Source organism: Paroedura picta, chromosome 4 (genome assembly GCF_049243985.1).
Source record: "Paroedura picta isolate Pp20150507F chromosome 4, Ppicta_v3.0, whole genome shotgun sequence".
NCBI lineage: Eukaryota > Metazoa > Chordata > Lepidosauria > Squamata > Gekkonidae > Paroedura > Paroedura picta.
In genome coordinates, this window is record NC_135372.1 from 50778183 (window position 1) to 50804204 (window position 26022).

At 38.3% G+C, this 26022-nt stretch overlaps 2 protein-coding genes across 12 annotated transcripts in view; one reads left to right on the plus strand and one right to left on the minus strand.

Annotated features, from left to right (window-relative positions):
- Positions 1–2163, minus strand: part of GPSM2 (G protein signaling modulator 2) — a 41966-nt gene extending 39803 nt beyond the window's left edge. For 3 of the 6 annotated variants that reach the window (XM_077332805.1, XM_077332803.1, XM_077332806.1), the window contains exon 1: positions 1765–1955. The gene's annotated coding sequence lies outside the window, so the exon portion shown is untranslated. Of the gene's footprint in view, positions 1–1764; positions 1959–2147 lie in introns of those variants that run through there. The other 3 variants (XM_077332800.1, XM_077332801.1, XM_077332802.1) reach the window with 2 other exon arrangements.
- AKNAD1 (AKNA domain containing 1) lies at positions 1882–25795 on the plus strand. Of its 6 annotated transcripts, none has more exons than XM_077332788.1 (20): positions 1882–2058; positions 5524–5581; positions 6777–7854; positions 10466–10525; positions 10903–11044; positions 11765–11895; positions 11997–12056; positions 13256–13389; positions 15329–15485; positions 16252–16418; positions 17422–17515; positions 17713–17813; positions 19007–19110; positions 19242–19365; positions 19532–19644; positions 21039–21161; positions 22575–22658; positions 23797–23881; positions 25032–25176; positions 25347–25790. In XM_077332788.1, exons 3-20 carry the CDS (start codon positions 6886–6888, stop codon positions 25494–25496), a joined length of 2943 nt encoding a protein of 980 aa, XP_077188903.1. In that variant the 5' UTR covers positions 1882–2058; positions 5524–5581; positions 6777–6885; the 3' UTR covers positions 25497–25790. The 6 variants fall into 6 exon arrangements, with proteins under 6 accessions (XP_077188903.1, XP_077188905.1, XP_077188900.1 ...); XM_077332790.1 differs by lacking the exon at positions 1882–2058 and adding an exon at positions 2304–3321 and having other exon boundaries at positions 25380–25795; XM_077332785.1 differs by lacking the exon at positions 1882–2058 and adding an exon at positions 2304–3321.
- Positions 25796–26022: the final 227 nt, after the last annotated feature.

Consider the following 26022-nt stretch of genomic DNA (forward strand, 5'->3'; position numbering starts at 1 on the left):
AAAATCCTCAGGAACTGGAAGTCAGCACTCAGTTTTTACCAATAGTTCTTCAACAGACAGCAAGTCAGTTTAGCTCCTCAAACTTCTACAGTTATAGACTTTCCCAACATTTTGAAAATATGGAGGTGGGGGTCTGTTATTTTCTTTAAAAAGAAAGATTTTTTTTCAAGGAAAAACTGAAATATATACTCTAGATTTATTTTACTGCTTTCAGAATGTTAAAACACATAATAATTTTGCCATATTAAATAATATCATTTGGCATATTAACAACATTTAAATGAATAAACCTCCAAATTTACCAGTTTTAGAAGCAGCTACAAACTGCCACAGCCTTTGCTATCCCAGCACATATTTTATTATATGGCAAAATTATTATGTTGTTTGGATATACTACAGACAATTAAAATGACATTTAAAATGACTGTGTTACACAGTACTTAAAAATGTTGTTTGGATATACTACAGACAATTAAAATGACATTTAACCACTGCATAAATATACAAGTGGACACTAGAAGAGACTCTCATACAAATCACTATGAAGCATTCATGTTTACTTTGGACATAACACACAACAATAATCTTGACACGATTAATGTACCTATTACATCATTTGTTTATTTTTCTTTACATTATTTATAATCTGCCTTTCTGCTGGGACTCAAGGCAGATTACACTAAGTGAGTCAGTGCAATCAACCGGATGGGGCATTCAATAAACAATAAAATAAGATTTTGGTTGTAGTACCAACCACTAACTTTAAAACAGTATTGAAGCAAAGCATAAGTGTCATCATGATACATTAAATTATGCAAAATTACATAGCAGGATCCAGCTTACAGCAAGCTAAACACAGTAGTAGACCACATCATGTCATGGCAGCAAAAATGAAGTACAGTATTTGCTGGCGTATAAGACTACTTTCCCCCCCTGAAAAACATGCCTCCAAGTGGGGGGGTCGTCCTATACGCCGGGTGCACTTCAGTTGGGATAGACATAGTTGCCCAAAGTGGCCCATAGTACTGTAATGTAATGTAACAAACTCTATATTTTGAGTGGAAATGTTGGGGGGGAGTCGTCTTATACGCCCGGTCGTCTTATACGCCAGCAAATACGGTATTTAAAAACAGCTACTTATGCTTGCACTCAAGTCCTCTGAACCCCGAAAAGAGTGAACTTCTAACATCCATGTGAGGATGTTTGCAGGCAAGTAACTCTAAACGTCCAAATGCTAAAGAAGAAGGCAACACAGGCAGCAAGCCTCCCTCAAAGTGGGAGCACAGATAAGATGTGTTGACACACAAACCAAATACAGAAAAAAAGAGTCCACTACGGGTGGGGGAAAGGAGGTGGGGGTTTATACAGGCTATTTAAAACAAACGGGGGGGGGGGACGACGACCCTGATAAGGCCTTTTGTTCGGTGCTCAAGTGTTCCCTGTTTGTTTCCTGCATCAGAAAATGAAAGGCGCCCCGACGTAAGGAAAAGCGTTGTGCTTGTGAATTCATGCTTGAAGACAAATAGATCGCAGCCGCTTTTCTGGGGGGAAAGGACTCGTTCTAACCGACGGCCTAGCATCAATCGCTGTCCGCCCCCGGATCGATTTCCTCAAAATGGCTCCCCATTAAAACAAAAACAAAAACCCTATACCCATCCTGGGCCAGTCTGTCATGCTCTCCTTGTCCAGCCTTGACAAATGCCCCCTACCTTCTATAGCGCCCCCCCACCGGCCATTGGCAGACCCCTCCACGTCTTAACTTACCAGGTTCAGCGACGGCCCCTTGGCGGGACGTCCCAGTGCTTCCCCTCAGCGCCTCGCTTCAGCCACCCTGGACAGCTCGCGGTCCTCCTCGCGCTCCGCCCCTCCCCCTCGCGGCCCGGCCCGGCCCTGAAGTCCCTCAGCCACTCGCGGCGGCACCTCCGGCCCCTTCCAGCGGGCAGCCCCGGTCTCACCCCCTCCCCGAAAGAGGGAGGGACGCTCCTAGTCCGAGCCCTCCCCAGCCAATAGCATCGCGGTTTCCAAACTCGGCACGCAGAAAACCAACCCCCTAACTCGGTGAGGGAGAAGAAAAAAAAAAACGGCTGTCTGCGCGCACGCGCCTACCCAAGTTCTAGAGCGCCTCAAACCGTGGAGCGTCGCCTTACCTTACTAGCATTTTTCGCGTAGTCCAATGAAATGAGAGGGAGGGGGTGGAGTTTGTTTGGGCCTCCCTTTTCCCTTTTTGTTCCGCCCTGGCTGGTGGGAGGTCACGTGGGCACGCATTTGGCTCGGGATTGGCTTCGTGGAGGATGGAGGCGCGGAGGGATTTCTTTCTTACCCACTCACCCTTCCCCTTCTCAGTCTGAGGGGGAGTTTGCCGAGCGAGTGGTTGGGTGATTGTGTCGACCAGGAGTGCGCTCGCGTAAAGCTGTGTCAAAAGGCTGTGGGAAAACTTTAGCCATCTCTCATAAAGTAGGCTTCGGGGGCGCCCGTACATGACGTGGTGGCTTCTTTAACCAGCCGCGCAATTTTTACACTATATTTGTGAAATAAGGCGCAGTGTAGGTGATCCTGGACGAGAACCCGGTGGGAATGGGGAGGCTAGTGCAAAGCTGAGGGGCTCCCCCGGTGATTGTTCACCAATGAAACGAAGGCGAGCTTCTATGTCTAGAGACAGCAAACTTCTGAATACCGGCGGGTAACATCAGGGGAAGACCTTGGTGTGTGTGTTAGCACTTGGTTGGCAGCTCTGGAAAAAGATACTAAAGCAGAGAAATTGCTGGTCTGATCCCTCAGCGCCCCTCTTATGTTTTTATAATGTACTTAAAATATCTCCAAAGTTCATATAAGCCTTGCCTTGTATACATGAAATTGCTAGATAAACACAAAAAACTGAAGTTTTCCAAAGTGACCCTCTGCCTTTAAATTGGCTTGAAGAAAAGTACTTGTGAGAAGGAGGAGGAGGAGCAGTGCAAGATAGTTATAGCTAAAGCTATCTTGGTCGTAGGTCTGATTAATTTTTTTCCAGAGCTTGATGTGGGAGCTCACTTATATTTCTCTTGGCATGTGCAATGTGCTCATTAGAGTGCATATTGCCAGATACTGGAAACAGTGACAGCACATTTGACACATGGGAATAGCTAATGGCTCCAATTTTGCACCTGAACACAAAGGCATTCTTAGACACTTTAGAATCCAGAGGCCTTCCATTCTCGTAAGCAGTATAAGTCATGCAACTAAATAATGAAGCAATGAAGAAGAGTCTTTTATATATGTTGGATGGACTGATAGTACTACAAATAGTAATATAACCCACCTTTCCCCAAAGGCTCAGTGCAGGTAACAACAAATATATATATAACAATAAAATAATACAATATGTAATAACCATAAATATTAAAGTCACTAATTAATATTCCAGTTAAAATCAATTCATACTAAAAGCTGCCACTTCTCTCTAGTGAGAGCATGATGATAGCATACACTGTATTATCAAACTATATAATGATGATGATGATGTTCAGTTGTGTCCAACCCTCGGTGATTGTATAGGAAAGTCTTCACCATGCGCCCCTGTCTCTGACTGATTCTTTTAGTTGATTCATGGTCATCCCTGTATCAGCTTTGATTGTGTCGAACTAGTCTGATAATAATTCGACTGATGTTATGAGAATGCAGACCACAGTATTGGTGTAGTTTCTGGCCTTACCCCTAGGCCTGGTGGAACAGCTGTTTTATAGACACTGGAACTGTCCCAAGGTCTTAGGTAACTTAAAATAGTAATCCTTACTTTCTTACTTAGAATAAAATTTAAATATTTTACACAGTTCTAATCTTTGAGGTTAGTTAGACCCCCACTTCTGACATGACACATCTTGAAATACTAGTTCAGTCTTGCCCTAGCTAGGAGCTGTAGAAAAGAATTCTTCCTTTTAAGCATAAAAAGACTGGAACAATCCAGATCTGCTTTTCTTGCCTTATACAGAATGCTTTAGAAAACATTGCAATGTAAGGTTCTGTTTGTGTTGCTGCAGTTGCAGAAAATGATAGGATCAGGCTGTGCATGTTTCTTCCTTAATTATTCCTTCATTTTGCCATGGGGCATACAGATGGACCCAAATCAGCTAAAGCTGAGCTTTTGTATTCAACAAGGTCACTTGCAAAAAGATTCTAATTAAGTCTAGAATTTACAAGTCTAGATCATAATGATAAAGGCCTTTGGGGAATTTTAAAATGTTGGCAGGAATGTATAATAACCTAAGCAACATGTCTTGAAATTACTGGTTTAGAGAATTTAAGATGCAAATACTTTCTCTTGATCTTAGAAATAAGTCCGAAATGGTAGCCATGAATAAATAATTAACTAGCATGTATCTTCCCTTATAGATTATTAAACATCTCCACAATGTGTGCAGAATAAACACATTTATGACATTAAAAGCATCAAATGTTAAGAAATTCAAGCCCAAGCTCCAAGTACTTCTTCATGGGGGGGGGGAACAAAAGTTAAGTAGTACTAGGCTCAATTTGGCATTCACACTTGGATCTGGAAAATGTTGGTTTGTTACTTTATATTCCCTTTGTGATCTCTCCGAACAATACAAATTGAAGGCAGAATAATAAATACCAAGGTGTAAGGTTGCAGTTAAAAAGCTACTGTGAGCTCCAGGTTTGTATGTTCAATATAGGGTTACACCTGATGAAAGTTAATATCTAGGATCTTGTTTGGTATCTAAACTCTTTGGTGGAGGACAACAGAATGCCTTGATAACTTTACTGGTTGTGTAAAAATGTAGCCAAATATTTGCCTGTGGTGCGTAAGTATAAGGAGGCAGTGTTAACTATATATGTTTTCTGTATGTGTATAAGAATAATGAAACAAGGAATTTTTTTGTGCAAGGAAAGCTGTATGCTAAAAGATTGTATAAAAGAAAAGAAAAGCTACCTTGGAATAAAGGTTTTCAGCATGGTATTTATAATGATAGTATTTAATAAAGATTGCCTGTTGTTTATATCTGGTTACCAGAATATGTATAATGAAGTTTAACTTAATCACAAAGCTGTTCAGAGTTCAGTTGTATGTATAAATAACAAAGCATTAAATATTTCTGAGAAGTTATATAAACTAAATAAACTAAATATTTCCAGCTGAATTCTAAACATGGTTACAGAATTAAGTGCTATTATGGAATGTACTTCCTAAATATTCTTAGGACTGTTGCCATTATTGTGAGTTAAGGAAAAAAGAAGCTAAATTTAAAGAACAAATTTATGGATCATCTTTAAATAAACAAAATATGAATAATGCCATGTAAATGGTACATGTGGAAATTATCTGAAAAGCAGAACTTAAAAGGAATCTTCTATCACCATTTGTTTTTCTGAATATAATATTAGATCTAATTATCTTTTCCATTAGGTTTTACCTAATTATTCTCTTTTGTATAGGCCCCATCCTGTTTAGCTTTTGTCTGTACAGATCCAAAACTATTATCATAACTTTTTGGTGATCAAATGGAACCTTTCCTTTCTTACCAGCAGATCATTCCATTGTTGTCAGCAAAGAGATGCATATGTTGGCCTTCTGACTAATAAAAAGGTTTGGTCATTTGACTTGTCAAATATTTTCATATTGTCTGTTATCTTTACAGCATTAACTTAATTACAACAAACATTCTTCAATCATCAACTGATTTCATTGGTATACTAATTATAAAAACAAAATATGTTATACTAATTACTAAAAATAACTATTTGTGAAACAGTACAATTAACATTGAAATTTATACATTTTAGCAATGTTTGGTAAGCTTTATAAAAATGTGAACAATTTACTGTACAATTCTTGTAGGCTTTGATCTTTGAATACCAGAATTCATCTGCAGAATTTCATATTTTAAAACAATTAAAATGAAAGAAAAATATAGCAAAGTAGCAACATTTTTAAAAGGCAGTTAAAAAGGTATGCTAAGTAGGCAGTATGCCTTTTTCTGTTTAGAAATGCCAGCAGCTATAGGAGTTTAGTAGATAACTGCTATATTGTACAGCAAGCAATTACTAATGGTTAATAGACATTTTGTTACACTGTCAAGTTTGCAACTGTCTCTTATAAGGCTAGAGGAGAAGCAGCTTTTATTCCTGATAATTAAAGCTGCATTGCAACACACACATAAACTTTATCTACACAGTAGCATTCTTCATGGACTATATGAAAATATTTTACTGTGCTCAAGTTGTACCTGCTTGGCAACATATTTTATATTATTATATGCGTCATGTGCATAACTCTGCCATAAAATAAGAAAACAACAAGTATGGTCAAATGAGAGGTAATCAGTTGACCAGTTCTTAAAGTTAAAAAACTGTCAGCAGTTGTACTTGGAGGTATTTTCATATAGGATTTTGAGTATATACAACAGGTATACATTTCTGCCAATATACGTGTAATGTTACATATTGCAATTTATAAACATGCCATGAAAATAAGGGAATTCTGCTATTGTACAAATGTATTAGTAAATAATCTCTTCATAAATATTAGCATATTTTATTATAATAACTTCATCTACTTAAATTTAGAAGTTCTGTTGCAATTCCTCTATGCTGCTATAGCCATAAATTCACATTTTTTAATGTTTTATTTGAATTTGGAGACTTCCTCCCAGCATACAATTTACTCTAAAAATGAAAACTTTGGAGTGGGGAAAAAGAAGGTTTACAGGTTTTTAAGACTCTTGATGGTACTCCTTTACATAAATGTATTAAAAGTATGCATGTTCTCTCAAATCTTGCAGAATTTGAAATGTGACATTCAGTGAAAGTTTTATGATCAGGATATAATGAGTATGTATTGTAAGCAAAGAAATTCAAACAGTGTGAAAACTGAATGAAACACTTCTTGATATGCTTGATTACCCTGAAGACAATACCGATGATGAACAAGAAGAACTGCCTTATGATGATGATCTACAAAATATATGTCCATATTACTGTAATTCACAAAATATAAAGGATTTCACTTCTATAGAAAATACCTCTCAAAGTTTGTTCACCTTGCCACCTCCACAAATTAGCAATAATTCAGAAGAGCAATCAAATTTCCATACACAACTTCATCAAAGAATTAAGATACATCTACAATCATCTCCAGAGAATAATGGCACTGAAATTGCTATGGCAACAGAGAAGGAATTACCAGCTGGATATTTTAGCAGTTCAGGAAGAAATCCACATTTCTCCAACTCAAACATTTCAGATGTCCTTTTACGTCATTTTCCCAAAGAAGAATTAACAAGTTCATGTCAATTAATTGACTGTGAAACTATTCCAGAGATATCACTTACTGAAAGTTTTGATGAAACTATCCTAAATAAAATTAAAATTTCAGAAAGTACAAGGATCTCTTCTCCAAAAGAAAAAAATCATCTGGAAATACAAAAAGAAGAAAAGCATGAATCAATTAAAAAAAGTTGGGATTTGATAGAAGGAAAACAATTTGTTGTAGATGAGAGAATGAATTTCAGTTGTGAGGAAAAAGACTGCAAAGAAGATTCAGTAAATGATGTAATAAAGACAGAAGAACAAGAGAAAAAAAATATTCTGGAAATGTCTAGTTCTTCTAAATTCAGATATGGTCAACGTCAGGTTAATTATCAGCTTCCTGATTTCTCTAAGGTTGCTCCAAAGGTCAAAATACCTAAAGGAAATAATAAATTGACCCCTGTGATGAAGAGAACCAACTCTTCCCCAAATTTGCTTGGTAAATCAACAATTGTGAAAGACATTCTAGAAGAGATGAATTATTTGGATTGTATCGCACTGAAGAAGCAAGAAGGGGAAATGAAAATTCCTGGACTTGACCAACAGCTAGAGGTAGATGTGATTTTGGCTGCCTGTATTGCCAATGGTTGTTAAAATGCTAAGTGCAGTTCTCTGTCTTGTTATATAGCAGAAACTCAGTCAACCATTGATCCCTGTAGATACAGATTTCCGGTCACAGGCTGTAGTGCAAGTCTAACTGAAATAATCAGTTAACAAATTACTGGGTTCTTCCTGAGTAAGTAGCTGAAGAATGCATACTAAACATACGATGAAAAATCTGTGAGTATTTTTACCTAATACTGTGCAATATTAGAACTACAGCAGGATTTGTAGAGTGTTGCTGCCTTAAGGCTTCTGCACATATTTATAATCCTTGTACACCTGCTGGACGTAAATATAATACATCTGTTGGGAAAACCGCTACCAATTCCAGCTTTCCAAGTATATCAATAAAAATCAATACATTGTTTTTTAATATGATAGAACACATATTTCCTTAGTACACCTGTGATTATGTGTGTAGAGAAAGCATCTTGTGTTGAAGGCACCGTTTTTTTGGCTGGGTGTTTTTATTATTGTGTTTGGATCTATGACCATATAAATTGACAGGCCGGAAGCTTCTGTGCTTTTCTAAAGCCCTATTCTAAAGCACTTTACAGATCTTGTTTATTCCAATAATAACATCTATTGGTGAAATTATTTGCATCGTAAATTCTGAAAATTTCTTCAAAATAAATTAGATTCAAAGGTTTCTGACCTATTGTGCCTTAATCCAAATCTGTGGCTAATGTTCCGAGGACTACTTTAGGCATCTCCAAAGATTTGCATGATTTTAAAACTTTCCCCCCTCATCTAGCAGACACTTGAGCTATATCACAATTGGCTGATGAAACTGCCATAGTTTCCATGGCAGGTTGCCAATTTGACATGGAGGGAGAGGATTCTTTCCCTACAGTTTTTCCTCAAACTAGAGTATCACCCCCCCCACCCCGACATTCTGACTTTCCTTCTGGTTGACACAGCAACTTCACATTTACTTCCTGGTTTTCTCTCCCCAAACCTGGTAAATTCCCCCCAGTTTCTCAGAGCCCTACAATGGGGTGAGAAGCTTGAAATCTGGAAATCCCCAAGCCCCAACCAGAATTGGCAACCTTAGCTGCTTTAAAACGGGGATCGTCAACCCCCGGTCCGCAGCCCGGTACTGGGCCTCAAAGGCCTCGGTAGCGGGCTGCCGGCGGCCATGCCTGCTTTGCTCGTGGCACGGCTAGCTTCTTGTTGCTAGAGGGGGGGAAGAGGCAGGTGCGGCCGCCGGCACACTGGTGACACAAATGCGCATGCGCGGAGCTGCTGCGCATGCGCGCTAGTGCCCCTGGTGGTGAAAACACGTATGCGCGGCAGCTCCGCGCATTCACATTTTTACCACCAGGGGGCGCTAACACGTATGTGTGGTGCCTGGGCCGCCGGCTCTTCCTCAACCCTGGAGGCGGTCCTCAACCTTCAAAAGGTTGGGGACCGCTGCTTTAAAGGATAAACTAATTCTATTAGGAAGAGAAACGTATAGAAAGAGGAGAGAAGAGAGAACTGTTTGCAGTCAGTCAAGCAGGAAGGAAGTGTGCTCAAAAAAGCAGGAATGTTCCAAATGAGCCAATCAGGATGTTGGAGGAGAGTATTTGAAATATATCAAGAAGTTCCTAATCTAACTATGCTACATACAAATCTCCAGGATATTCTTTATATGTTTTTGAATCATGCACATTACAGATCTTGTTTATTCCAAAAATAAAATCTATTGGTGAAATTATTTGCATCGTAAATTCAAAAATTCTATATAGAACTTCCATCTTGAAATGTATGTATTTGTGTTGGAGTAATATATGCTTTTGAGTTTTAACATTAACACCTAGATTAATATTTGGTTCATTTTGTTGCACGCTTAGGACTTATAAGGATCGTTTATTAATATTCTTGAAAATGTCTTAAATACCAGTTCACATTCATGTTTTATCCTACCTGCTGGAGACCCTTGAGTCTCACTTCCTGATTTGCTTCTTAGTCCGGCCTCCAAGTTTACCCCTCCCGCACACTTCTTTTCTGCCTGGAAAATGTGTCCTCTCATTTCTCTGGCAAGGAAAAATAAAAATTTCCCATCTATTTGCCTAAGTCACTTCCATGATTCAAAGTCACAGTTTAGATCGTAGCCTGCGTTGTACTTTTTTTCCACCTTCAACTAAATTCTTGTTTTTATTTTAAACCTTTTTACATTGTTTTTGCACCCATCAGGGCCCTCAAGGCAGTACACATAAAACTGTTAAAGCATTTGAACAATTAAAAACAGTAAAAATTATAAAACATCTCATGAAAACAACAATACGACTACCTTTCCCCAGATCTTTCAACCTGCCCATCCCTCTGTGCCCCTCTCATGCCACAACATGCTGTGCCTTGTCATCTTAGTTCCTTGGTAAATTTTTCCTAACCAGCATTATTTTTTACTTTCCCCCATAAAACTGCAGTTTCACATAATTCTAAATACGTATTTCTTTTGAACAGTGTAGTAGCTCAGCTGAGAGTAGGATGTGGTTCCAAAACATTAGACAGATGTTAGTATTTTCTATAAATGATGACAATGATTGTATCTTTATTATATCTATTAATATAACAGTTGCTGACAAAACAAGCTGAGACTCAGAATCGTATTGATCATCAGCGATTTAATGCTAAAGTAAGTCTTACAGTATATTAAATTAGATATTTTTGTAGGACACTACTTTTCTATAACCCACAGTTTTCTATATAGCTGAGGTATGAATGATACTACATACAGTTTATATAAAGTTTCTTGCTTTTACTGCTTGCTGAATAATACATTGTGCTCTTATTAAGTATATACTTTGGAATACAGATATTTTTGTTTTAATTTGTGGTGATACAAGCAGTTGCTTATTCCTTGACCATCTATGAAAATTCCTAATAATATTTCTTAATTTAAGCACATTTTTATCACCTGCCAATACTAAAACAGGGAATAGGACAGAAGAAAAAAGGCAAGTGAATTGATTGTAAATATTGATTTTGTACTTTCCAATGTATATTTAACAGATGCTTCTTAGCCCAAATTCTTGCAGTCCTAAACATGACATTAAAGCAAGAGGTGATGGGATAACTTCTGAAATTTCTGCAGTTCCACCCATTACAGTTCCTGTGAAACCCATGCTGGGTTCCTCTCAAACATCTTTTTCAGGTAACTCAAACTAATTATATAAATAAAATCATATTGTTTTAGAGCAGTGTTCTCAACTGGGGGTTGGGACCCCTTTGGGGGTTGAACGACCCTTTCACAGGGGTTGTAGAAGAAGAAGAAGAAGAGTTGGGTCTTATATGCCGCTTTTCCCTACCCGAAGGAGGCTCAAAGCGGCTTACAGTCGCCTTCCCATTCCTCTCCCCACAACAGACACCCTGTGGGGTGGGTGAGGCTGAGAGAGCCCTGATATTCCTGCTTGGTCAGAACAGTTTTATTAGTGCCGTGGCGAGCCCAAGGTCACCCAGCTGGTTGCATGTGGGGGAGCGCAGAATCGAACCCAGCATGCCAGATTAGAAGTCCGCACTCCTAACCACTACACCAAACTGGCTCTTTCTTGTGGCAGACCAAGCAGCTTGGCGGGGGGGGGGCACTGTTGCCACTCCTCCTGAAGGCACCCGCCAGTTTATATACAATTTATATACAATATTGAACAATGGATCTTCATACTATTGGTCAGTTTTGGTTTAATTTCTGTGAAATAACACTTGAATAATTTTATGGTTGGGGGGCCACCACAACACAAGGAAATGTATTAAAGGATCACGACATTAGGAGGATTGAGAACCACAGGTTTTAGAGTTTTGTTCTTGCATACTTAGGCTTCTTTCTAAGTGCACATATTTGAGTTCTAGATTTCCCCTTTTTCATTCTGTTTTATAGAACTGCCATCTAGAAAAATAGTCCCGTGGCTGCCATCAGCTGGTGCATCAGCTCCTTTATTGCAAAAAGCAACAGAAGGAGAAAAGTTCTTTCAGATGTTAAAGGAACAGACGGAAGAGCTGAAAACAAAAGTAATATGAAATACTTCTGCCTTCAATACCTGTGTGCAAATCAGCTTCCCTTTTTATGAAGCCTCTAAATTCTGCAATGAAATTAATTCCTTTTCTTAAAGGTGGAAACATTTTTCAGACATATAACACAAGATGGACTTCCCCTTGAAGAACGCCATCAGGTAAATGTATTTTGTGTATGTTTTATAGATATTCATTCATTCATTCATTCATTCTATTTATATACCACCCTTCCTGGAGGCTCATGAATTCATTTGATAATTCTGTTTGATGAAGTTATATTGTACTGAATAATATTTTTTCAGTATATATAATATTCTCATTCTTTTGTAACTCTCAGACTCAGCAATATGCCTGGTCTAAATAATTAAAGACATACATGTTCTGAATTGGGCATTACTGTATAAGTATAGTATGAAAACAAGGCAGGTAATTCAATTAACTATAAAAGCTGTTTATCTGCCGATAAACCGAAATATCAAAATTGACTTAAAAATGAGTTTCAGTCTGACTTTCTTTAATTATTAGTATTGCATTGATATTACCTTGTTCCTGTTGAAGGAGTTTTTGTGATCATTACAAATCTCAGTGGGTAGTCATATTACAGTGTGGAGTTACTTCTGCCTAAGACCATTTATTTCAATGAGTTTTGACTGGAGTAACTTTGTATAGGATTGCACAATTTGTGGCACTTTAATTATTAATAGATGTAATGGTAGGCCACAGTCTGGTAGATGTAGGAAGAAATCCTAAATAGGTCTACTTAGAAGTAAATGTCATGTTCCATTCAATGGGGCTTATTCCCAGGAAAGTGTCTTCGTCATTGCAGTGGGGTTAATCTCAAATCCAGAGGATTACATGTTCTTAGGACTGAAAGAAAGAAAGAAAGAAGAAAATACATGTAGGAAGTTTTCAATTGACAGATATGCTGAACATATCAATACAGAGTTTGAACATATGTAAGCATTGTGACTGTTCAAAACAGCATAGTACAAGCAGCTTGCTAAACTTGCTAGGATAATTTAAGAGATGTAGTATGAGATCCTATGATTAACAGTGATAGTGAATGATACAATTATTTACAGTATTTGCTGGCGTATAAGACTACTTTTCCCCCCTGAAAAACATGCCTCCAAGTGGGGGGGTCGTCCTGTACACCAGGTGCACTTCAGTTGGGATAGACATAGTTGCCCATAGTGGCCCATAGTACTGTAATGTAATGTAACAAACTCTATATTTTGAGTGGAAATGTTGGGGGATCGTCTTATACGCCCGGTCGTCTTATACGCCGGCAAATACGGTATTATAAATTATAAATTAATAGGGATTTCATACATTTTATTATATTTTGTTTATAAAGATTTTAAAACTTTTAAAAGAGTATCTCGACCAGTTGGAATGGAACTATTTAGATGCAAAAGAGAAACATTGTGCCCTACATCTCCAGCATTATAGGCACTCATCAACAAACATTGGAGAATTTGATCCTGACAGGTCAGGTATTTATTTGTTTAATAATAGGTATTAGTACATTTGTATTTAGGAAAACATAAAATACAACAAAAAGATACATACTTAAAAATATATATATATACTTTTTATCATTTTGTCCTGTGTTGTGGGGAGAGGAAAGGGAAGGCAACTGTAAGCCGCTTTGAGACTTCTTCAGGTAGAGAAAAGCGTCATATAAGAACCAACTTTTCTTCTTCTTAATCTCTGAAATAAAAGTGGCTTATGGAACATAGCTAAGATTGTTTTCAGTTTTGAAATTATTATTATGAATAAATGCTCTAGTATGATGTGTTTTTAAATGGATAATTCATGGAACAACATGTGGCTAGGTTGGTATGTCACAGATGAGGCTCTAGAACTCCCAGCCCATGACAGAGTTCAACTAACAACTTTAGCCACTGTCAAGAGCATGAGTCTGGACACCTCTATCCATGGAGGTCCAGGTAACAAACATGGCCCCTAGGTATTTTACTATCTACACCAGTTACAGCTAGTGTCCTGTTTATCAGCAGAGAAAAGGAAATATTATTTACTCAACAGGTAATTAAACTGCGGAATTCACTATCTGTAGAGGTAGTGATGACTATGACCATAAACATAATTGGGTTTAAGAGGTTCTTAGACATATTAATGGACAAATGTTCCATCCATGGTTACTAGGGAACCTCCATATTCAGAGGTAGCAAACCTGAATACCAGCACTTTGGGGCAGCCTCAGGTAAAGGCCTCAACCTCTATGCCCTGTTTTTGGCCTCCAGGGAAACCAGCTGGTGACTGTGTGAAACAGTTTGCTGGACTAGATGGACAATTTGTCTGATTCTGCGGGCTTCTTATGAGCCAGGTATTTCTCCTCCACTCATAAAAAGAGCCTTGTACATTTTGTACAGAATTGCTGCAAACATAAACTGGCATTAGATTCTTATACAGAGTGGGTACAGGAAGGGAATATCCACTAGTTTTCCCACCATGCAGAGTGACATTATAGATACTCTATATGCCTTAAGGTGGGTGGGTGTGGAATATGTGGCTGGGCATGGAATATGTGTTTATGTGGGGTTTTTACTGTGTAACCTGCCACAAGACAGCTTGCTGATAGCAGCAGGAAATAAATCTAATAGTAAATAATAATATGTATGCAGGTGGCAAGATAGATTTTTCAAGTTTATGTATATGATCTTTTACACAGAAATATTACCCTAAAAATAAGATGAAAGAGTGTCTCTTCATGGCAAGGTACTCACTCTGTGTGCTATTGCTGGGGTCGCAGCCCAGTGCCAGCTCATGAAAGCCTTGGCACTGGGCTGCAGCAGGGGGGGAGGCACCTCCCTTCCCTCCCCCCCCCGCAACACGGTGCTCACCGGGCCTTGAGCGAATCGGCCGCTTCGGTGAAGGCCCAGCGAGCACCACACTATGGGGGAAGGGAGGGAAGTGCGGCCACCGGAATGCCGGCGGGGGCAAACGCGCATGTGCAGAGCTGCCATGCCTGCGTGTTTGTGCCTGCTGGCGCAGTTCCGCGCATGCACGTTTGCACCCACCGGCATGCCAGCACCCGGGCCTCCCACTCTCCCCCCCTGCAGACTGGTCCCCGGCCTTCAAAAGGTTGGGGGCCGCTGTACTATTGTATGCAGTTTCCCCATATGTATATAATTATCTATTCAGTTGTTTTGTTATTTGATCTTAAATGCAGACTATAGCTTTTCTGGACACCCTGCCAGATAATTCTTTGTTCCTGAAAAAGTGTTATAATTGAAACTACTGTTAATTTTATAATCCATCAACATCGTATTGATCATTAAATATTTTATTTTTTAAAACTGAAGAACTTAGGCTTTTAATACTATGTTTTCTTTGCCTCCATAATACTATGCTAAATGTTGCACTATATGGTATTTGTAACTTTGTATCTTATATTTGTATTTAGAAAAGTAGAGGGTGAAATATTTAAACTTGGAATGCTGCTTGAAGATATCAAAGAAAAACTTGATAGAATTGGAAGTCCTAATTACTCTACTTTTACAACCTCTCCCTCACTAACACCATGTGAATCTGTGTGTTCCTCTTATTCTAGTGGACATGAGGTAAACTATTAAGCTCTATTGTTGTGGCATATGGTAGGGTGAATCCCAAACATTTATCTGTATTGATACCTTAGGGTTTTCCCCACAGATGTATTTCAAGTCTCTTTCTGAAAGCTTAGGTTGTTTGATTTTTATTTTTTTAAAGCCTTCTAATCCTTTTTATGCCGATAGAAGGGAGAAACCAAGTAATAATGATGTGTGCTCAAGTCATGCTACAGCAATGAGGTTCCTAGATATCGTAAATGACTGTGCATTGGAACAATTTGTCACAGAGCCAAACAGAGGCATAGTGACTATGGACTTGGTTCTGACTGATAGTCTGAGGAAGAGTGCATGCACTCGAAAGCTCACGCCTTGAATAAATCTTTGTGGGTCTTAAAGGTGCTACTGGACTCTGATTTTATTGTGCTAATCTGTATAATAATGTATATTTTTATGATCTGATTAAAGAGAAGACATAAGAATGCACAAAACTCTTCACAGTCCAAAGAAGAAGGAAAAGAATATTGGCTTCCTATGAAAGTTTTCAGTTTAACTTTAAATTCATTGTAAAATTATGACCACCTCCTGAATTAAAAGCAAGGGTCACAAAAATCACACTTATCAGTGGTCAATTTGTGCTGTGCAAAGTTGTTTTTGCAGATGAAAATGGTTATTTCATAATCCTGGTCTATTTTGTACAGTAAAAAAATGTAGCATGCTCTAGCATAATTTTGTAAGTTCTAAAGTAGACTATAGTCTGTAACCTCATGTGATTCTTTGACAGAGTCCAGTGATTTCAAGCATTAGTGAGCCTCCATCCAAGACTGCTGCTGGAGTCAATATTTTTAAGAATGAGAAATATGGAGAAAATAGAAACCATCTTGTGGAAGTGATTCCCCAGAGAAAATACCAGCAACCTACTAAAAGTGGGAGTTATCCTATTCTTCAAGAGTATGTTAGAATTCTGTTACATTAAATTACCATAAACTGCTGCACGAAAAAAATGGACGATTCAAAATTAGTGACAAGAGAGAAACAGAATCTATCCAGTGGCTTAATAAAGCTTGAAAAGATAAAGAGTCTCTTATGTTATTTATTCAGGCTTCGACTCTGCCAGAACGGTCTCTAGATTTGTTTTCCATTTTCAATCTTTCGTCAGTGGCAGTGAGTCCGTCCTTGTTAATATTTGAGTATAATTAGGCAAACGTTCCTGTATTATGGAGAGTCAAGGCTGTGAGCTTTTGATCTCCCAGGCTCACAGCCTTGACTCTCCATGATACAGGAGCGTTTGCCTAATTATACTCAAATATTAACAAGGACGGACTCACTGCCACTGACGAAAGATTGAAAACGGAAAACAAATCTAGAGACCGTTCTGGCAGAGTCGAAGCCTGAATAAATAACATAAGAGACTCTTTATCTTTTCAAGCTTTATTAAGCCACTGGATAGATTCTGTTTCTCTCTTGACATTAAATTACCATAACAACTTGTTAGACATTGATTTATTAAAGAGAGTCTGATCTAATTTCCAAAGCTTAAATACTTTGGCTAGGAGTCAGTCAGGAGATTTGCACAAACTTGTCAATTTTTTTATTTGTCTTCTGAGCCGGCTAGCACATCACAAACTGTTATTGAAACTCCTCAGTTTCATAAGTGATTTGTTCCAGAGGTTTGGAAATTTCTTTTTGAGGAACATAAGCCCATCGTCCCTTAGGTATAGGGATCTGGTTGCTGCTCAGTTCTTGGATCCTGGCCAGTATCAGTACGATAGATTTAATTGCAAATGTCCTTAGGAGTATAGTAAACTGTGAGCAGTCTCTGTTAAAACCTCAGTGCTTTAAATATGTGGGTGTATTCTTCCATTTTATACTAGCACTACTAGTTGTGTCTTCAGATCTGCTCACTATTTGTTATTAAAACACATTTTTAAAAGATAATTTTGTTTCCCCTTAGCCAGTTAGAACCACAAAAGAGAACTGTCTATGAACAAAGAATAGTGGAGCCTCTGGAAAAATCAAGACCGCCAGCAAATGAGCAATCTACCCATGCAAGTCCATTTTATGCTTAATTTAATCTTTATAAATCTGTTTTCACAAAGGTGGGTGGTCAAGTTACTACAGTTGTAGTCATCATTCAAATAAAAGAGCTTTATCTTTTGCTATTCAAAAAGGTGCTGCAAATGTAAATGGTATTTCCCTTTGTAAATTCCCTTTGTAAATAAGTGTGCTGTGTTTTGTAACGCAGTATTGCTACTTTTCATCGGACAAAGACATTGGAGGATTACGATCTCACATGCAATTTCCAATGAACCAGAATGATAATTGTGTTCAAGAAAACACAGATGGGTAAGTTTTCATGTCAGGGTTACAAAACATATTACAGTATATGTTCTTTGATACAGAAGCAGATATCATATTCACATCAGTTTGATTGCTGCAGGGTCATCAACAGGAAATTCTAATAACTTCTTGATCAGTCTTCACACCTGTTTTCTGTCTGATGGAAATTCACAGTGATTTACAACATTGCCCTGTTTTACAACAACTATCCTGTGTGGTTAAGCTGAGTGTGACTGTTTCATGGTCATCCAGCGAGCTTCCATGGTATAGTGGGGTTACAAACCTGTATACTCCAGATCCTACTCTGACGTTATTGCACTACAGCCTGAAAAACAAATGGAATTGTGTGAATGTTTGTGTACTTAACAGTAATAAGATAAAGTACCTTAAGTGCATAAATAAGAGTGCCTATCAATATCTTCTTGGAGATTTTTGTCTTGGTATGGTACTACAAAATACTATCAGGAATTTGAAACGCATAAATATATTCTGATTTCCAAATGTTATGCAAATGAAATAACTATTCATAAGGGAGTCTTATAAATTGATTATGTGGAGCAAAATGTCATTTTGGGAGATCCAGAGTCAAATCAGTCATGCATGTTCAGCCTATCCTACCTCACAGGGTTGTTGTGAGGATAAAATGGAAGAGAGAAGAATGATATAAACCTCTTCAAGTCTCCATTGGGGAGAAAGGTGAGATATAAATGATTTGCTCTTTTCTCCTTATTCTCTTCATTGATAAAAGATGCAGGAGAGCAATTTGACTCCCTTTCTTTTCATCAGTACCACTGCCATAACCCTCATGGGTATTAATCCACATTGCTTTGTAACCTCAGGAGTCATCTTGGCAAGAGTCAGCAGGGATTCTGGGGGAGGGGAATTTAATGCATAGGAAGGATCTATGTCCATCTGTGCCTTTATGCGAGAGATTGCTGGATCAAACCCAATATTTTTATTCTCCCATATTTATCTAGTTGGTAATTCTGACCTTGCATTTAATTAGTTAATTAATGATCAGCCAACACTAGATTGCATTTTGTTGTCATGATCCACAATCTCATTAAAATACTTACCAACCCTTAGGTCTTTGCTAGATGACTTTAGTAAATCTGTGCCCTTTTGTTGCCCTTTACCAATAATCAGATCCCCCGATGGCCCTGCATTGTGCCCCACTACTTTAATTTTTGTTCTATCAGGAATTTAAGCTACTGGGAAATGAAATCTCCACCCGCAGCCAATCCCTACAGTGCAACCAATAAGGAAGCTAACACCAGTAATCAATCATTGTTGATAAAACAGGGTAGGTATATGATAAAGTAACCATGATATATGTATGTTTTAATTCAATAAATGAAGTAATAGTTACAAATTTTTACTAATCACCTTTTTTTCTTTTAAACTTCTTCATTGGAAACTTATTGAATACTTCAGATCACAGTTTTCTTGGGGGACTGGAAAATCCTGCAAAAGAACATAATATAATTATACATCCTAGGCTAAAAATACAACTATCAAATAAACCAAATAAACAAATTTATTCCTCTTCTTCTAGTAGGTTAGTAAATATTCTTTTATGACTAAATGTGAAACTCATATTGAATTATCATTACAGGGAACTATTAGAACAAACAAGCATTCACAGTATACCTAAGACTTACTATTCTCATACCTGCTGTTAAAATTTGTATATATATTTTGCTGTATTTTCCCATTTAACACAGAAATAATAAAACAGAGTACAAAGAAGCAAACAGTGTACAAAGAAGCAAACAGGCAGACACTGAAAGATTCTCCATCTTCTTAGAAGGAACAGCAGTGGATCAAGATGTATCAGGTACTTAGGTTTTAATAATATTGATGCAGAAAATTTACATTGTTTAGAGTTTAAGCAGTTAATTGCTATATGGTTCTAGTCTCAGAGAGTAGCTGTATTGGTCTACATTAGAACACTGAGATTCGTATCTGACAATGGGAGCTTCGACTATTGAAAGCGTATACCTCCAAAATCTTGTTGGTCTCTAAGATGCCACTGGACTTGAATTTAGCTATTATGATTTCAGTAAACATAATAGTCTGTTGTCATCCAACAAAATTTAATTTGTGCTAGGGCTCAGCCCTATCATTTATTTGCCATGGCAGGGTTTAGATCTGAAACGTGTGAAGTCCAAATATGTGAAATGCTCTTGAGTCAGAGCAGAATACATTTCCTTGCTCAATGAACAATTAATTACTAACCTTGACATTTTTATTTCTCCAATGTTTTTGTGAACTACAACTGAACCCAGATTAGGTTTTTTAGCAAAGATTTATCCTACTGCATATTTTGAATGTTATGATAATTTACTAATTTGCTACTAATTTACTTTTTCCTTATATCTGTATTCATATGATCTTTGTGCCATTCGCTGAGGTAGAGTGCATGCACTCAAAAGCTTGTGCCTTGAGTAAATCTTTGTTGGCCTTAAAGGTGCTATTGGATTAAAATTTTGTTGTGCTACTTCAGACCAATACAGCTACCCACTTGAATCAATGGACAACTGTGTATCCAGAGTGGTTATAGCTCCAGAAACTAAACATAAAATATATCAGAAACAGGGCTGCGCCCCCCGCCCCAGTTAAGTTAAAATAAGAGTACTTACCATTCTGGACTCATTACCATCACATGCAATGAGCATCGGCCGGTAAGGATTTGTATGGCTGGCATCTGTCCCCTCCTCCAAGCCCATCATTGGACATTGGGGGGAAGGGCAGGTTGACATTACCATATATGGTCATATCACCCAATTAAAAAAATATTCAAAATCAACTCCCACCCAGTCAACAAAACCCTTCCAGAGCCAGCACAATATATTGTACACTTTATCATCTCAGTCAAAAGCAACAATTTACATACTGGCTAGGAAACCACATATTTAACTGGAGCTCGTTCTAGTTTTAAACCTGAACAGCAAGTTTCTCCTTCCATCAATTGGAAGTACAGCAGCAAAATGTATGCCATTAGTATGTTATTACTAGATGTATTATGTATTATATAGATATAGACAATAGACTTGTGTTAGCATTTCTGTTGTTCATGGGGACTTAAAAAATTAACTTGTATCAACAAGTGTTTTAACATTAAGAATGATAAAAGCCATGTCAGAATTGAAACTGCATTAAGAACTCATACATTAAGAATAATATATTTATGTCTAACCTCTTTGTGCAACTTTGGGGCTGGGGATTTAGATAGTGATACAGAAGACACTTCGTTTGGGGAGTTTAAAAACAATTCAAGAAGTGAATTATTTCTAGAGCCCAAGGCTAAACATCATGAATTATGGGAAATGGATGCAAGGAAGCAAAATAAAGGTAAATAGTTTTGTAAGACATTATTTGCTGTTTCATGTGGAAAATCTTGAATATAATTAAGTTTGTCTCAACACAGAAGACTATAGAAATAAGCTGTACTATTTACACAAATGAAGCACGAGAACAGGATTGCAGGATAAGAATGACCAAACACAAGTTGATTTCACATTCAGATGTGCATTTGAATGCACATCCCCATCAATGAGGTAGTCTATCTACACACTCAATGAGCCTCTTGTGGCGCAGAGTGGTAAAGCAGCGACATACTGTCTGAAGCTGTCTGCCCATGACGTTGGGAGTTCAATCCCAGCAGCCGGCTCAAGGTTGACTCAGACTTCCATCCTCCCGAGGTCGGTAAAATGAGTACCCAGCTTGCTGGGGAGTAAACGGTAATGACTGGGGAAGGCACTGGCAAACCATCCCGTATTGAGTCTGCCATGAAAACACTAGAGGGCATCACCCCAAGGGTCAGATATGCACAGGGGACACCTTTACCTATTATCCACACACTCAGCTGCCCTTCTTTGTATATGGTTACATAACCAGTTTAAATATGATTAGAGTTGGACCTGGCTACATGGCATAAACCTAAGCAACCACCATGAAGTGGTAGATAAGAGGGATAGTCATGTCTGTAGAAGTAGAAAACAGCAAGAGTCCAGTAGCAGCTTAAAGACTGAAAATACCTTGCCACAAATATTGTTAGTCTTATGGTGCTACTAGACTCTTGGAGTTTTCTACGTGAATCTCAGCATGTCAGACAAGTATTAGACCCAAGTCTACCATGGAAGCTCACTGGGTGACCTTGGGCAATCACACTCTACCCAACCTGCCTCACAGGGTTGGTGTAAGAATAATATGGAGAACAATGTAAGCCACTTTACATTGTAAGTGAATGTAAGCAGACTATAAATTAAGTGAAAAAATTAAAATTGTCCTAATTTTCCATTGTATTGAGAAGAACAAGTTTGTTGCAAATAATTTCAGCCCCATTGATTCAAATGAGACAAGCATGATTAACTCCTACTTGGGTCGTTCAGCATAAATGTATTCTTCTGGCTAGTACGTGGATAGAAGACCTCCAAGAAACACTAGGGTCATGATGCAGAAGCAGGCAATGGCAAACCACCTTTGAACGTCTCTTGTCTGGCTGCCTGACAGTCCTAGGATCTCCTGGCTATATCACACACATGCCATAATAAATGCAGAAGTGTACATTGAAAAACTTTCACTGACTCTCAAAATAGTATCATGTTGTCCATCAAGATCTGAACAATCTCATCTAGGAGGGAAAATAATGATTTAATTGTTTCTGCAGGTATCTTCAGAATGCTTAAACTATATTTTAAAAGTTGAGATTGCCATAGGACAAATTTGCTGTAACTTTATCCTGTCTCCTTTTTATTTCCAAAGCTTTTCCACAACAGGACAGAAAAACCCATTTTCACAGTGAAAGAAAAAGAAACAATTTTGAGGAGTGCAATGAGTGTGGTATTAGTAAATCTTCTCAAATATTTCATAATTTAGCACATAGTTGAGCAAGACAATGTAAAAAAGTATTCTGTTCAACCTCTAGTAAGGAGATGTGTTTCCACCTAGGACAAATATTTTATAGCTCAGAAACAGTTAAAAATGTGAATAAGCCTAAATTTAATGTATAGCCAGTAGGGTACTGAGAGACTCTGCAGAATAGTATGCAGAAGGATGCATTACAGCCATCTTTATCTGTCATGCCTGCAACAGGAGAGAGAATCAAATATACTGTGCATCTTCCTACACAGCTGTTTTTCAAGCACAGAAGGGCATGACTTCATTTCATTGGTTTGGATACTATCCAAGTTATAAACTGGGGCCATAAATTTGAGAGAATAAGAGTTAGGTTCTGATTAGTTCTGATTGCAGTGTAGGTAGAAGATTGCTCATATTGATGAAAATCGAAGTTTAAATCTACCGTATTTGCTGGCGTATAAGACGACCCTCCAACATTTCCACTCAAAATATAGAGTTTGTTATATAACCGGCCTGCCCCTGCATCTCCGTGTGACCAGCACTAGTGCACAAGTGCGCATGTGCGAGCTCTGTGTAGACAAGGGGCGGGCTGAAGCGCCGCTGCTTCCTGCTGAGCAGAACGGGCCGGTCACGCCGAAAAGGCTGGCACCCCTGTCTCGCTGCTGATGCTCGCCGCAGCCACGCTGATGACCCGCCGCGGCTGCGCTGGATACCATGCGATATTGGATGGTATGTAGAATGAGGTGGGCGGGCATCGGGAGGCCACTATGGGCAGCTATGTCTATCCCAAATGAAGTGCACCCGGCGTATAGGACGACCCTCCCACTTGGAGGCATGTTTTTCAGGGGGGAAAGTAGTCAGCAAATACAGTAAATAAAATATAAATTAGCAGAAAGGAGTTTTGAGCCCCTTTTTCCTTTGAATTACCAATAGTTTTTGAAATAGGGATGATTTTTTAAAATTGATTCTCTTATCTCCTTAATTGTTCTCAAAATCTTAAGGTTATGCACTTTTAAATTTTTTTGCGTTTGTATGCTGTCTTATGCCATGCATTTTTGTTGGTGTTTCCAAGATGTGATTATATGAAAGTTGTATTTTTTTCTAATTGTGGCCTTCAAAATTTCAGCTTGTTCACATAAGAAAAGCCTTGCCCTCCAAAGATTTTATTTTAACAAACAACCAGAAGAGTTCATATATAAACTTTCTGACACGTAAGTTATATATGCAGACTTTTGCAAATATTTAGTCATGTAGCCTTTTCTTTTCTGAAATTGTAACTATTCCTTTAAGTTTGTACTCATGTTTGCCATTAATAAATATTTTCTGCTGCTTTGGTGATCACTGTAACTGCAACTGCAAAGTCAGTCCACCTATCCCAAGTATAAGAATTTTTGTACTGGGGATTCTTCAAATTAAAAAGGTTTTGGAAATTAGAAAACCCACCACAGTAGGTAGGTGAGGATATAGTATGCTTCAGGAGATACAGAATATTATTGAAATTAAGAGGGAAAAAACACAAATGGGGAAGTTGTTCTACTCAAGTCCCTGAGAATTCCTAGAATCCCAAAGGAAAAGATGTGTAGGGGATGGATTTTCATGTCTCTTCTCACCTGCTTGAAATTTTTCACAAGTCCTCAGCTTGTCTCCTCTAATTTTATATTTAATAGTTGGATGTCTGTTAAGTAGAGCAGTAAAGCAAGGCCATAACTGATACAGTAGGAGTTTCTTCATAGTGGGGAGTCCAGAACCGAATGAGGCAGAGGCCCCTGCAACAGCCCAAATAAATAAGGGAGGGAGTGGACCAGAGACAAATCTCTGAACTCCTAGTCTGCCTGGAGTACTGCCCTTCTTAGGCCAGCTCCAGAGAAGATGATTGGCCAGCCTGGCCCTGCAGCAGGAGCCCAACCCTGGGCTGACTCTGTGGCTGCAAATACACCCCAGGTAAGTTCAGGCCTGTTGCTTCTTTTAACCATTATGCCACATTGACTCAGGCTTTTTCTGGACTCAACATATCTGTTAACCTTTGGAAAAAATGTAGAAGACAGCTGTGCATCAAGTAGGATGAAGAAAACAGAGGTGGATAGGGAGAAATTGAGACCTTCCTTTCCCCTCCCCAGCTCCTACCATGTCTCCTGGAATTCTGAGGTCTTAAACTTGTTTAAATGCTGTAGTAAAAAAATGTATTGCTTTAAAATTTTAAAAAGATAATCAATGTGCTGTAATGTAACTTCGCATTGAGCAAAAAGATTGTGTATATCCTTAGCCTTAATAGACTCCAGTCCTTTTCCTTTAATGCATTCAATGTGGAAATCTGTATTAGCCAATATGAAATACTTGCATAGATTTTCTCTTGCTTTCTAGGCAAAACCTACATATTCCCAAAACTCACTACTCAAGGATGTATGATACTATTATCCTTTCACCTCAGTACCTTGACAGTAGGAATACCCATAGAAGATCAATGAGTGAGCTGAGAAACAAGCATATTGAAGATGCAGAATCAAAGGTGTGTGGGGGAATGGGTAGCACTTGGCCGCATCCTTAAGAACCTGTTTAAAAGTTCAACAGTTTAAACTTATATTCAAGTTTAGAACCCTTTACATATCCTGAAATACAATTTTTTTTCAGGGAGGGGGTTTATAATTAGATAAACGGTATTAAATTTGTTCTTATCAGATCTTAAACTCCACTTTGGATCATGTTATACAGACTGCAAACAACTTGAAGAGAACCACAGAACACATGGTGCATGTCATTTCAGAAGATTTAGCCAGGGCTAAAACTCAGACATCTCCTAATGTGACAGCCAACCAGTACTACATCTGAAAAAGTGTTAAAAGAAACTGACTGTATCTGAAACTAACCATCAAAACCAAAATGGTAATAAAAAAGTAAACCAGTGAATAAAAATAGCAGAAAATAACTGACAGTCCATGTTCATAAATGTGAGTTGATACAAATTTTGAAAAATTATACCTGTGGGTTTTGCCTTTTGAACTTGTCCATTGGGTTTTCATGGCAAAGATACTGGAGTGGTTTGCCATTTCCTTCTCCAGTGGATCACCTTTTGTCAGAGCTCTCAGCTATGATCTGTCCGTCTTGAGTGGCCCTGCACGGCATAGCTCATAGCTTCACTGAGCTACGCAAGCCCCCTTGCCACGGCAAGGCAGCGATCCTTGATCCTGGATGGAGTCACTGAAATAGTAGGTGCAAACTTAAATGGACTCTGGGGGATGGTAGAGGACATGGTAGGAAGGCCTGGAGGATCATTGTCCATGGGGTCGCGATGGGTCGGACACGACTTCGCACCTAACAACAACATACCTATGGGTATATGAATCTTGGGCAAGAA